Source organism: Haematobia irritans, chromosome 1 (assembly GCF_050003625.1).
Source record: "Haematobia irritans isolate KBUSLIRL chromosome 1, ASM5000362v1, whole genome shotgun sequence".
NCBI classification, from domain to species: Eukaryota; Metazoa; Arthropoda; class Insecta; order Diptera; family Muscidae; genus Haematobia; species Haematobia irritans.
Genome location: NC_134397.1, coordinates 71,524,630 through 71,539,597, shown reverse-complemented (window position 1 = coordinate 71,539,597; position 14,968 = coordinate 71,524,630). Strand labels below are relative to the sequence as shown.

Below are 14,968 nucleotides of genomic sequence, written 5' to 3'. Positions count from 1 at the left end.
TAATATTTGGTTCGGCCCGGCCGAACTTACTGCTGTATATACTTGTTTGGTCTTCTTTAGGTTCCGCTTGACGATAGCCCAGTATTTCTCAATTGGGCGGAGCTCTGGCGTGTTGGGAGGGTTCTTGTCCTTGGGAACCACCTGCACGTTGTTGGCGGCGTACCACTCCATGGCCTTTTTACCGTAATGGCAAGATGCCAAATCCGGCCAAAACAGTACGGAACAACCGTGTTTCTTCAGGAAAGGCAGCAGACGTTTATTCAAACACTCTTTCACGTAAATTTCTTGGTTGACAGTCCCTGAAGCTATGAAAATGCTGCTTTTCAAGCCACAGGTACAGATGGCTTGCCAAACCAGATATTTCTTTGCGAACTTTGACAGTTTTATGTGCTTGAAAATATCTGCTACCTTTCCCCTTCCTTTTGCCGTATAAAACTCCTGTCCCGGAAGCTGTTTTTAGTCGGCTTTGACGTAGGTTTCGTCGTCCATTACCACGCAGTCAAATTTCGTCAGCATCGTCATGTACAGCCTCCGGGATCGCGCTTTGGCCGTCGTATTTTGTTTATCATCGCGATTTGGAGTCACTACCTTCTTGTAAGTCGATAGTCCGGCTCGTTTTTTGGCACGATGCACGGTTGTAGACGATACACCCAGCTTATTTGCGGCATCTCGGAGAGAGAGGTTAGGGTTTCGCTTGAAACTACCGACAACTCTCTTTGTCGTCTCAGCGGCTTCCGGTTTTCGATTTCCCCCCGATCCAGACTTCCTGGCTGTCGACAAACTTCCCCAAAACACTTTAATTACATTTGTAACTGTTGATTTGACAACTTTTAGCGATTTTGCCAGCTTTGCGTGCGAGTAGCTCGGATATTCGCGATGCGCGAGCAAAATTTTGATACGCTGCTCTTCTTGCTTGGACGGCATTTTGACAACTGAAGAGTGAATTCCAAAATCAAAATAGGAGCAACATTCTACACACACACACCTTCAAAATGAGGGGTGTTCAGGTTTTTTAAATGCAAAATTGAAAGAAATAGGTCAAGTTTATATTGACCAAATTTTGACCGTATTGACATAACAAATGTGGAATATTGACGGAGAAGAAATATTTCAACAAAAATTGGTAAGAATATATACTCAGAAAGTCAACCTGTAATAAAATCTATGAATTCTGTGCTCCTTAACTCGAAAACAGCTATCGACTGCAGCAAATCTCTCATCGATATGGCTCAGCAGTACAATATTTACCTAATATGGTTACTTGGCCATACAAACATACCATAGATCTGCGAAACGGATGAATTAGTAAAACTACAAACTACCTTACACATTCCAGGGCACCTAGAATCTGTTGGTGTGTCTCTGGCATCCTGTAAACTCGTACTGCGTGAGACGGCTGTTGCGAAGGAGATTGGCGTCAAATATCACTCCTAATATCTGTAATCACGGGTCGCTGTCTAATAGACGAGTTCGCAAAAACTATTAACTACTGTATGAGTTGTCATGAGGCGGAGGAAAAGAAATCTATTAAGTACCTCATGTAACAAATAATGTTACATGTTCTCCGTGAAAAAAAAACTAACATTATATTATTGAAACATGTTTGGAGTGATCATACTCCTTTTCTGTGTGCAAGAATAAAATTTGGAGAATATGAGCCACAATGTAACACTTCTTCTAACCTGACCCACGTGTGATATCATAGTGACCATGAAATATGTCATTCAATACAGTGCCAAAAAGCATTCATTTAAAGTTGGATTAGCAAAGGATTATCTCAAAAAAACATATATTGAAGGCTCTGGTGTTGTTGCAGGATCTCTAGCATTTCATATTGGATTTTAGGCAAACTATAGAATTTTGGAAACTCACATTACGTTTGGGTTTGTTATCCTGCGTAAATGTTGGCATAAGATTATCAAGAAATCCCCCAAATAGACCTCCACCCGTATTAGCTGCCTTACGCTAATAGAACACACACATTGATATATATACACACACATACACATAAATAAAAATACATAAGCAAAGAAAAAAATCGAAATCGGAAATAGATGTACTCACTTCTGCATCAACATTCGGACTTAATTCCTGTGGATCGTAGTCGTACAGGGCTATCATACGTTTTACAGGCATATTCGCATAAATATCACCCCAACGATCACGACTCACATTTCTCATGCTCTGCTGGGTGCCCACTTGACCGGGCATTACTTGTGCCGTACCACCAGGTTGTTGAGGCATCTGACCCATTTGTCCGGTGCCATCATCAACCTCTGTCACCATATTATGGGGTACATAACCACGGCGACCACGTAACTCTCCCCAATAAAAACCATCAGCATCTTTGTCACCATAAACCTAAATAGAGGGAAAGGATAATGGAAGCAATTAATAATATATACATATAAAAATATATATTTTTTAAATTATTTAAATTATTTTTTTGTGGTTTATGTGAACAGTAACGGTATGTAACAGTCTAAATAATACCATAATGAATTATTAAATATAAAATGCAATATTTATAAATATTTATTTATTATCAAAAAAAGGTGATCAAACATTACTCTAAATCTATAGTTTAATATTTAGGTATATATGTTACTAATATTTGTATTGCTATTAAAATATTGTTTAACTATTCTATTGAGGAAACGGAAAACGCTAACGCTAACTTAGGATGAAGGACGGTAGAACAGGATATTTGGGTAAATGTATAATATGAAAATTATCTAATTTCGGTGATCATATACTCGAATTAAATTGCATCAAATTATGTGGCAAGCTAGCCGATTGAATATTTACTATTTTTTCGTTTATTTAATTTAAATACTTTTAAATTGTGTTTAAACTTTACGATATTTCCCATATATTTTTAGTTTATTTTTTGTTGTTTTTTTTTTTTTGATTACAATACTAGTCTTACCTTGACTCAGTTTCTATAGCGTGGACCATGAACTTACTTTGGATAAGCTGATCAACTACAGATTTGATTTTATTACAAATTGTATTAAAATAACAATCATTCCAATATTAAAGTTATACGGAATTGTGTATGTGAGAGTGCTTGCTAAGTTTTATTTTATTTAATATAAGAGAGAGAGAGTCCTACACCTTTTTCTTTAATTTACCTTTAGCAACCTGTGAAAGGAATTATATATGTATATAATTTGCCTAACTTATCTATAAATAGTTGAGAACAGTTAACAGTATAATTGGATTTGTTTTCAAAAAGTTTTTTTTGTCAAAACTTTAAACTCCGAAATTGATTTGTGTTACTTTGCCGCAGTTTTTTTAATCTAATTTCATAATATGTAAAATGTTGATCTATCACTAGAAATTCCTTTGAAAATTACTTCAATTTTATTTTTATACCCTCCACCATAAGATGGGGGTATATTAACATTTTCATTCCGTTTGTAACACATCGAAATATTGCTCTAAGACCCCATAAAGTATATATACAGGGACGCATATAAGTATTGGCACACCAAACAATTTGGTTTAAAAACCACCTGTTTAAAGTGATATGAAGCTATTTTAAATTAAAAAATATTTTAATTTGGATTGTAATTGCATTAAGAATCTAGATCATTTTTTATTTTAGAAAAATGTTTGTTCTTGCAATACTTAAAGTATAAATTAAACAAGTATATACAGCAGTAATTCGGCCGGGCCGAATTTTACATACCCACCACCATGAATCAAGTATAATAGTTTACTATGAAAACTCTTCGTCGTAGTGGGTTACTTGATAATATATAGAATTGTAGGGGGTTTGATGACAAATCTTCTATCAAAACGAGCCAGCTCCCGAAGACAAACTTTAAAGATTCTACCTATGAAGACCAGATAAGATTCTGGATTTATGAGAACCAATTTTGTTTGAGTTTTAGAGAAAATATAAACATATCGTCTATATGTTGAAATTACGCCTTGATTTAAAATCTTAAATCTGTCGATTTTTCCGCATTTATTTAAATACGAAAGAAGAAGTGTTTTCTTTTTTGAGAAACGTGATTTTAGACAAGCAAAGTTTTCTTTTGACACAAATTGTAGAGACAATCGTTGAATAAACGAAAACACTTTATAAGAAAAAGAAATTTCGTTTGTCTAAAATTTTATTATAGATTACTAATTTCCAGCAAATCGGATCAAAACTACGGATTCTAGAAGGCCAAGAAATAAAGCCGGGAGATCGGTGTATATGGGGGCTATACCAAAACATGGACCGATAGGCACCATTTGCTACTCACATATTTGTGATCTTAAAATACCTCCAGATTTTCAATTTCAAACAAATCGGCCAGAAAATATAGAAGTAAAAATCGAGAGATCAGTCTATATGGGGTTATACCAAAAATGGACCGATATACCTCAATTTCGGCACTCTTATTTGTGGTCTAAAAATACCTCTAGATTTCGAATTTCAGGCAAATCATGTAAAAAATACAGTTTATTGTAGCTCAAGAATTTCAGGCAAAGCAGATGGTAAATATAGTTTCTAGAAGCCCAAGAAGCAAAATGGGAGATCGGTCTATATGGGGGCTATATCAAAAAATGGACCGATGGGCACCATTTTCGGCACACCTTTTTATGGTCCCAAAAGAACTCTAGATTTTCAATTTCAGGAAAATCGGATAGAAAACATAGTTTCTAGAAGCCCAAGAAGCAAAATCGGGAAATAAGTCTCTATGGGGTCTATACACACAAAAAATTTTTCTCTGATTCAATCACCAAATTAATTGATCCAATTAATTTTTTAAATTGAAATGTCTTCAATCACGAAAATGATAGTATCAATCACAGTTTTAATTGGGCATAGAAAAAATTCTTGATTAAAAAATTAATTGATTTTTTCAGCAAAATTCAATTAATTTTTTAATTGATTCAATTAAAGATTTAATTGATGTTGATTGCAAAACGCAATTAATTTATTAATTAAAAAAGGTAACTATTTTTAATTACTTAGTTAGATTGGCTTAGAGTTTTTATTTGGATTAACAAATGATTGTTTGAAATACATTTTTAATTAAAAAAGTAAAAAAAAAATCAGCACTTTTTTTAACTGAATTAGTCTTCCGAATTTTATTAAAAAGTTAATTGTATCAATTAATTTTTTAATTAAATATTTTAAAAATTTCAATCATTGACTTAATTAACTTAATGTTTCTATCATGATTAAAAAGTTAATTGTATCAATTAATTTATTAATTGAAAAAATTTTCAACTTCAATTAACTTTTTAATTGGAAATATTTTGGTGATATTTTTTTCTGTGTATCAAAACATGGACAGATGAGCACCATTTTCGGCACACCTTTTTATGGTCCTCAAATACCTCTAGATTTCCAATTTCAGGCAAATCGGATGGTAAATATAGTTTCTAGAAGCCCTAAAAGAAAAATCGGGATATCGGTCTATATGGGGGCTATACCAAAACATGGACCGATGAGCACCATTTTTGGCACACTTTTTATGGTACTTAAATACCTCTATATTTCGAATTTCAGGCAAATTGGATACAAACTACGGTTTTTATAGGCCCAAGACTCCAAATCGGGAGATTGGTTTATATGGGGGCTATACCAAAACATGGACCGATGCGGACCATTGTCGACACACCTCTTTATGGTCCCAAAATACCTTTAGATTTTCAATTTCATACAAATCGGATAGAAAATATTGTTTCTAGACGCGTAAGAAGCAAAATCGGGAGATCGGTCTATATGGGGGCTATACCAAAACATGGACCGATATGGACCATTTTGTACACACCTCTTTATAGTCCCACAATACCTATAGTTTTCCAATTTCAGGCTAATCGGATGGTAAATATAGTTTCTAGACGCCCAAGAAGCAAAATCGGGAGATCGGTCTATATGGGGGCTATATCAAAACATGGACCGATACGAACAATTTTCGACACACCTCCTTATGGTCCTAAAATACACCTCTTTATAGTCCCACAATACCTATAGATTTTCAATTTCAGACAAATCGGATAGAAAATACTGTTTCTAGACGCCTAAGAAGCAAAATCGGGAGATCGGTCTATATGGGGGCTATACTAAAACATGGACCGATCTGGACCATTTTCGACACACCTCTTTATGGTCCCAAAATACCTCTAGATTTCTAATTTCAGGCAAATCTGATAAAAACTACGGTTTTTATAGGCCCAAGACCCCAAATCGGGAGGTCGGTTTATATGGGGACTATATCAAAACTTGGACCGATATAGCCCATCTTCGAACTTGACTAGCCTGCAAACACAAAACTAATCTGTGCCAAATTTCGGGACGATAGGCCATTATTGAAGGCTGTAGCGTGATTACCACAGACAGACGGACAGACGGACATGCTTATATCGTCTTAGAATTTCTCCCTGATCAAGAATATATATATACTTCATATAGTCGGAAATCGATATTTCGATGTGTTACACACGGAATGACAAACTTATTATACCCCCGTCACCATTTTATGGTGGTGGGTATAACCCTTTCCGACCGTGTACGCACAATTGTGCGGGTAAGTTTAAGTCTCTATAATTTCTTTAATATATGACGTACTGCGATAAGAGCGGCAAAAAAATAATGGTGTATGCTCTCTCTTTGTCTAAGAATGTGAAGAACCGTTATAAATATTTGCTTTTCATATTAATTTTGTAGTTTCAGCAGTGTACTTTGCGCATTTGTAAAAATGAGTGGAAGATGTAAGTTTTCAAATATATTAAAATTATTTAAATTGTGGAATATTTCATCAAACAAGTGTTTTCAATAAGAAAACATTTTAAATATTGTATGCAAACAGTAACTTCGTGATTATTTTGTGTTTTTTGATATTTTTACGTCCGGACTTTTATCGGAATTTACCGGACTGCAACAATTGTACGTATCCTGAAAAAACAGGATACAGGATCAAACTGAACAAACTTAATAATTTAAAATGTTCTATGTACACATAAATAACAGAATTGAAAAATTTAGGAAAATCTATCACGTGGATCGGCTATAGGCCGGAAAGGGATAAAAACGGAACATTTTTTGAGGAACAAAAGTATTGACACAGGTACTTTTGCGTATAGCCCCCATATAAACCGACCGCCAGATTTGGTTTGCGGAGCCTCTTAACGAAGCAAATTTCATCCGATACGGTTGAAATTTAGTACGTGGTGTTAGTATATGGTCTCTAGCAACCATGCAGGAATTGGTCAATATCGGGCCATAATTGTATGTAGCCACCATATAAACCCCGATCCCCAGATTTGACCTCCGGAGCCTCGTGGAAGAGCAAACTTCATCCGAGATAGGATGAAATGTGCTTCTCTTGGTTTATATGGGGGCTATACATAAAAGTGAACCGATATAGCCCATTTGCAATATCATCCGACCTACATCAATAACAACTACCTGGGTCAAGTTTCAAGTCGATAGCTTGTCTCGTTCGGAAGTTAGCGTGATTTTAACAGACGGACGGACGGACGAACATGCTTAGATCGACTCAGAATTTCACTACGACCCAGAATATATATACCTTATGGGGTTTTAGAGCAATATTTCGATGTGTTACAAACGGAATGACAAACCCCAGCAAAAAAAGCGTTGCCAAAAAAATAATGAAAATGTTTTTTTTTGGATCTGGAAGTGGTGCAAAATTGACGCAGAAGCGATGAATTTAACATGGACTTGTCATAGGACGGAAGTCCTCCATTTCAACAGCCGTTGCACTGAATTTGCATCTCTTCTTTAGGTGTGATCCGAATTCAATGTTTTGGATGTAAATTATAAAATTCTGTGATATTTTGTCAAATAAATAATTTTTATAATTTTTTATAATTTTTAATGGATTCTAATAACGCTTGTCGGAAACGTTTGATCTCAAATATTTTCAAAAATTCACAATTTTTTTCAAATTGGATTTAGCATTTTTTTCGACAAAATTTAAATGATTTGTACCATTTTATGAATTCTTACTCTGTTTTAAACCTTCAACAAAAAAAATTAAAATTACCCATGAAAAGTATGAAAACCCCAAATTATAAAAATTGAATTAAAAGAACTTCCTGGGTAGTTAAAATAAAGAACATCATGGGGAATGCATCTTCTAGAAGTGCTTTTAAAGAACTTCAATTTTTTTTGCTGGGAAGTTAATATACCCCCAATCCTATGGTTTAATAGGAATTTTTAGTTAATGTGGTATCATAATGGACTGAATAGCCTAATTCAGCTTGAAAAAAGCGTGCTACAGCTTAATTCTAAACTAATCTATTTTAGGAATGAAAAAATAAAAAACGCTGTTTTCAAATATATTGGAAAGTGCTGAATTTTATTAAATATTTTATATCCCCAAATTGTAATTAACCCATTAGGTGCGCAGGCATAAACTACCTGCTTTGTGTCTCGGATAGTTAAATTTACAATTTATCTTCATGCACATTATAATATTTGGAGGGATAGTATTGAAGATTTAACTGTCTTATGGACGTTTGTAAACTTCCGCATTAGCATTTGACCAAAGGATATACTACCAATTCTATACTTTTTAGGTATGTTAGATAGCCTCTACAAAAGAAAATGTTTTCTGATTCAATAACGAAATTAATTGATCCATTTTTTTAATTGAAATTTCTTTAATGACAGAAATGATAGTATCAATTAAAAAATTAATTGAAATTCAATTAACAAACAAATTAATTGATCCAATTAAAAATTTAAATGATACTATTAATTTTTGTGATTGATTTTTGTTTCAATTAAAATATTAGCAATTCACAATAAGCTGCTATTGTGATTCATGGAAATATGAAATAGGTTAAAAATTCCATACAGTCACGCTGAGTAGCACTAGGACAGCGACGATTGCAAAATGCTATCAGTTAGTTTTATGTTAATCAACAATATTTTAGTATTGCAAGAGAAGCACTGGATAGTATAATACTGCCACGATATCCCACAAAAAATAAGCATCCTGTGCAGAATGAAGAAACACTTATGATAATAAACTATGAACTAACTTATAATATCCAGTTCCTGAAGAATGGTCAAGGGTATACAATTTGTATTCCATTTGGTGTTGTAGAAAAGGTGTAGGACTACTCCGTACAATTGAAATACGACTTATTTTAGGAATGAAAAAAAAAAAATAATAATAATAACAAGCCTTTTTGTTTTAAATTAGCCTAACATACAAAAAATCTACAAAATCTCAAGGCCAGCCAATTGCATTTGCATTTTCATATTTTGCACAATGTTGCCAACATGTTTTTTTGTTTTATTGGATTTTTTTCTTTTGGTTTTTAATAATCAAATGACTAGCATCTATTAGGTAGGAAGCAAATGTGTAGATTTGGTCTTACCTTAATTGTATCACCTTCTTGGAATGGCAGTTCTTCATCACATCCATCTGGATTGGGACTCATTGTGCTTGGATCATAGTCGAACATAGCAACGAAATAACGGGCCTTTTTCTGAGCAGCCATTTGTTGCTGCTGTTGTTGTTGTGGCGTTAGACCTTGTTGGCCGGGCATCATTTGGCCCTGTTGCATTTGTTGCTGTTGCATTTGCTGTTGCTGTTGCTGCTGCTGCTGTTGTTGTTGATTGAGTGGACCTCGAAGGCCCATAGCACCTTGCATTTGACCTTGCATACCAGATTGTTGTTGTTGCATTTGGCCAGACATCATACCACCTTGCTGCATGGGTCCACCAGGTTGCATTTGACCCGGAGGGGCAGGTCCTCTTTGGCCGGGGAAACGCTGCTGTGGACCCATGGGGCCTTGAGGTCCATACGGTTGTTGTTGTTGCTGCTGCTGTTGCATACCCTGAGGTCCTTGTGGCCGCATCATACGTTGCTGTTGGCCCGGTGGGTAACCCTTTAGTTTTATTCAATGATTTAAACCCGAATTAAATAATTTTCAATTTTGTGTGTATTTTGTTTTTTGGTTTTTTTTTAATTTTAATTTTCGTTCAAAGCAAAATTTCGAAAAATTGTTTTCAAATGCAAAGTTTCAAAAAGTTTTTTTTTTTTTTTGGAGTTGTGAATGTATTTTTGATTTTGTAAAGAAACTCAGGCACACACTGGGACATTTGCGTTTGTTCTGGCCATCAACAAAGGACTTTGGGACCCAACCAGATGAAGAAAAACTGCTCAAACACATCGCTAAGCGGACAATGCCAGCGATTTTGTATTCTCGTTTCGATTGCATTTCACGATATTCGGGCATTAAAAAGGCATCAAATGTCCCATTGTGCGCATGTAAGTACGTCATAAAAAAAGTATTTAAACAATGTTCGATTGCATTTAGCATATAATTTTTGTTTTTTTGTTTTGTTTCATAAATTTCAACTAATAAAACTAAATTAAATTTGGATAGTTTAACGAGTACTGTAGTATGTAAGGATACAGAACAAAGCTAAGAAGAAACACATGATGATTGAGCTTGGCTTAAGAAACCCAAAGCAAACAATAAAATAAGGGGGAGGTAAACATAATACAGAAAGCCCAAAGAATAAAAAAGGCACAAAGCAAAATCCATAAACTAAACTAAAAACATATAATAGAAAGAAAGATTAGGAAAGCCATTGAATATGATACAAATTTAGAGTTAGGTCAGTTTTGAGTTTGTAGCCGACTGTTTTTGAATTTTTACAGTGTACGAATGTGGTGTATGTGTGTATTTGGATTTCGTGTGTTATTTTTTAAGTGTTTATGTACAAATGTACACTGTGAGAAACTCGTGTTTTTGTTTGACCTAAGCACTATGGTACGTTTAGAGCACTACCCCTATGTTCTGTACCTTGGATTCATTTCATACGCATTTTCGATTTTCACTAATAAATTATTAATAATTTATATTTAATAAAAAACTAAAGTTTATAGAAAAACAAAAAAAAACTAATCATACTAAGTAAACTTACGTTAGGAATTATTTTGGGACTGTGTTTTTACTTAAATTCTTACAATGCACAAAATTCTAAACAAGACGAAGGTTGGATGGTTTAATAAAATAGTAAGACAGCTAGTGATAATTCCACCGTTTTCTAATTGTCAACAAAATATAACTTACGATGGAAGTATTCATAATATGATATATTTAGTTTGAAATTTATATCAATTTGCTTTATACCCTGATTATATGCAGTTGAAAATTTGTAGAATGTGGCACAAAACGTGTCACAAGCCATAAAATGTGACACACTAATTTTAAACAAGTGGCACACGTTTTCATAAAGAAAACTCAACAATTAAACGCATTTATATCAATGTATTATATAGCGTAGCGTAGTGCAATAATTATTTGTAGTTTAGATCTTAACTAGTCTAACATTAATTATACCCACCACCATAGAATGGTGACGGGGGTAAAATAAGTTGGTCATTCCGGTTGTAACACATCGAAATATCGATTTCCGACTATATAAAGTATATATATTCTTGATCAGGGAGAAATTTTAAGACGATATAACGATGTCCGTCTGTCCGTCTGTCTGTCTGTCTGTTGTAATCACGCTACAGTCTTCAATAATGAAGCAATCGTGCTGAAATTTTGCACAAACTCGTCTTTTGTCTGCAGGCAAGTCAAGTTCGAAGATGGGCTATATCGGTCCAGGTTTTGATATAGTCTCCATATAAACCGACCTCCCGATTTGGGGTCTTGGGCTTATAGAAATCGTAGTTTTTATCCAATTTGCCTGAAATTTGAAATCCAGAGGTATTTTATGACCATAAAGAGGTGTGCCAAAAATGGTGAGTATCGGTCCATGTTTTGGTATAGCCCCCATATAGACCGATCTCCCGATTTTATATCTTGGGCTTATAGAAACCGCAGTTTTTATTCAATTTACCTGAAATTGGAAATCTAGAGGTATTACAGGATCGCAAATACGTGTGCCAAAAATTGTGAGTAGCGGTCCATATTTTGGTATAACCCCCATATAGACCTATCTCCCGATTTTATTTCTTGGGCTTATAGAAACCGCAGTTTTTATTCAATTTACCTGAAATTAGAAATCTAGAGGTATTGTAGGACCACAAATACGTGTGCCAAAAATTGTGAGTATTGGTCCATGTTTTGGTATAGCCCCCATATAGACCGATCTCCCGATTTTACTTCTTGGGCTTATAGAAACCGCAGTTTTTATTCAATTTACCTGAAATTGGAAATCTAGAGGTATTACAGGATCACAAATACGTGTGCCAAAAATTGTGAGTATTGGTCCATATTTTGGTATAGCCCCCATATAGACCGATCTCCCGATTTTACTTCTTGGGCTTATAGAAACCGCAGTTTTTATTAAATTTACCTGAAATTGGAAATCTAGAGGTATTGTAGGACCACAACTACGTGTGTCAAAAATTGTGAGTATCGGTCCATATTTTGGTATAGTCCCCACATAGACCGATCTCCCGATTTTACTTCTTGGGCTTATAGAAACCGCAGTTTTTATTCAATTTACCAGAAATTGGAAATCTAGAGGTATTACAGGACCACAAATACGTGTGCCAAAAATTGTGAGTATCGGTCCATGTTTTGGTATGGTCCCCATATAAAACGGCCTCCCGGTTTGGGGTCTTGGGCTTATAGAAACCGTAGTTTTTATCCAATTTGTCTGAAATTGGAAATCTACAGGTATTTTAGGAACATAAAGAGGTGTGCCAAAAATGGTGAGTATCGTCCATATTTTGGTATAGCCCCCATATAGACCGATTTCCCGATTTTACTTCTTGGGCTTCTAGAATCCGAAGGTTTTATCCTATTTGCCTGAATTTGGAAATCTAGAGGTATTACAGGACCACAAATACGTGTGCCAAAAATGGTGAGTATCGGTACATGTTTTGGTATGGTCCCCATATAAAACGGCCTCCCGGTTTAGGGTCTTGGGCTTATAGAAACCGTAGTTTTTATCCAATTTGTCTGAAATTGGAAATCTACAGGTATTTTAGGAACATAAAGAGGTGTGCCAAAAATGGTGAGTATCGGTCCATATTTTGGTATAGCCCCCATATAGACCGATTTCCCGATTTTACTTCTTGGGCTTCTAGAATCCGAAGTTTTTATCCTATTTGCCTGAAATTGGAAATCTAGAGGTATTTTCGGGTCATAAAGAGGTGTGCCGAAAACGGTGAGTATCGGTCCATATTTTAGTGCAGCCCCCATAGGAACTATCTCCCGATTTTACTCCTTGGGTTTCTAGAAACCGTAGTTCTTATCTGATTTGCCTGAAATTGTAAATATTCTCGTATTTTGGGCCCACAAAAACGTGTATCGGATTAAGTTTTTATCGGTCCATTTGGTAATGCCTATATAGACCGACTTCACTTCTTGATGGTGTAGAAGGCGCACTGATCATGAAAATTGCTTGAAACTCAATGTAAAATTTCCAGATTTTACTTCTACAGATTTAAGATTTCAAATCAAGACGTTATTTTATAATTTTCTTGCACACTTACAAGAGATGTTAATGATTCCTCTAACATTATAAATCCAGAATCTGATATAGTCCTCATAGGTGAAATCTTTAAATTTATCTTCGGGAAGTGTCCTCAAGTCCTCAAGCCCTCCTGAAATTTCAAAGGAAATCCTAATATTTGGTTTATGGTGGTGGGTATTTAAGATTCGGCCCGGCCGAACTTACTGCTGTATATACTTGTTTTATCTCCATTTAGTTGAAAATCTTTGCAATTTAATATTCCGAAGGATTACCCAGTTTATCTACTATAGAAAATTTTTCATGCATACTTTTAGGCGGAAAAAGTATACACTGATAATATTATAGTAAAAAAAAAAAACAGAAAAATTGTTCACAAATATAATATTCGAAACTACTTAGAGAAGCTTTGAAAGACTCAAAAATGTCACCAGCATTACTTGGATAATCCACTGCTGAAAAATTTTTTGGTGTTTGGTCGAAGCTGGTTTCGAACCCACGACCTTGTGTATGTAAGGCGGGGATGCTAACCATTGCACCATGGTGACTCCCAACATGATATTTTATTTGTGTAAATAATTTTAAATAATTTTATTTTTATACAAAATTTTATTTCTAATAAATTCATGTTTTTTAAGCTTGAGGTTATGAATTTATTTTCGACCAAAAATCAACTAAAAAACTAATAATTTTATTTCTATACAAAGATTTTTCAAAATTTTATTTGTATACAATTTCATTTCTATAGAAAATTTTCTCAAAATTTTATTTCGATAGAAAATTTTGTCAAAATTTCATTTCTATAGAAAATGTTGTCAAAATTTTATTTCTATAGAAAATTTTGTCAAAATTTTATTTCTATAGAAAATTTTGTCAAAATTTTATCTCCACAAAAAATTTTGTCAAAATTTTATTTCTATAAAAAATTTTGTCAAAATTTTATTTCTATAAAAAATTTTGTCAAAATTTTATTTGTATATAAAATTTAACCAAAATTTGGACAGACGTACACCGCTACATTTACTTCTGAGATGATTGATGTACTAAACTTTGGGTTTTAAGCCGCTTCTTTCTAAATGTTACATAAAATTGAAGGCACTTATTACTGTAACCAGTACTAACATAGTTGAAACTTTGTGGGGTGAATAATGCTAAAAATGCGAAATGAAAACTTTGCGGCTAAATAGAAAAAATATTAAATTTAGCGGCAAAAATGCTAAAATGGCCACACTGAATCATAGCATTATCAAGTAATTGAGACGACTGAAAATATTGATTGATCCCGTATTTCGTTTTACGAATAGTATTGGTGCCTTAACATAAAGTCGAACTATCAGGTCCAATTGTTTTCCTTATCAAATCGTATTGTTATCAAGCGGACAATTGTGACGCCTGAGAATAGGCAACAAACATTTTCTAGTATGTAAACAGGGTTTGCCTTACAACTTTTAATTTCATGGTTCGATGAAATCGATATAAAATTATTGTTGAGTTTATTTAGACCTAGTTTGCAAAAAAAAGTATAATTTAATACAA

The 14,968-nt window shown here is 34.2% G+C and overlaps 1 protein-coding gene across 1 annotated transcript in view; it reads right to left on the bottom strand.

The window, feature by feature from the left end:
* Nucleotides 1-14,968, bottom strand: part of Rbp (RIMS binding protein) — a 270,060-nt gene that overhangs the window by 38,106 nt on the left and 216,986 nt on the right. Inside the window, exons 16-17 of the mRNA XM_075290727.1 lie at nucleotides 9,364-9,876; nucleotides 2,065-2,361 (exon numbers count right to left, since the gene is read on the bottom strand). Coding sequence (XP_075146842.1) covers nucleotides 2,065-2,361; nucleotides 9,364-9,876 — 810 coding nt within the window. The remainder of the gene's footprint in view (nucleotides 1-2,064; nucleotides 2,362-9,363; nucleotides 9,877-14,968) is intronic.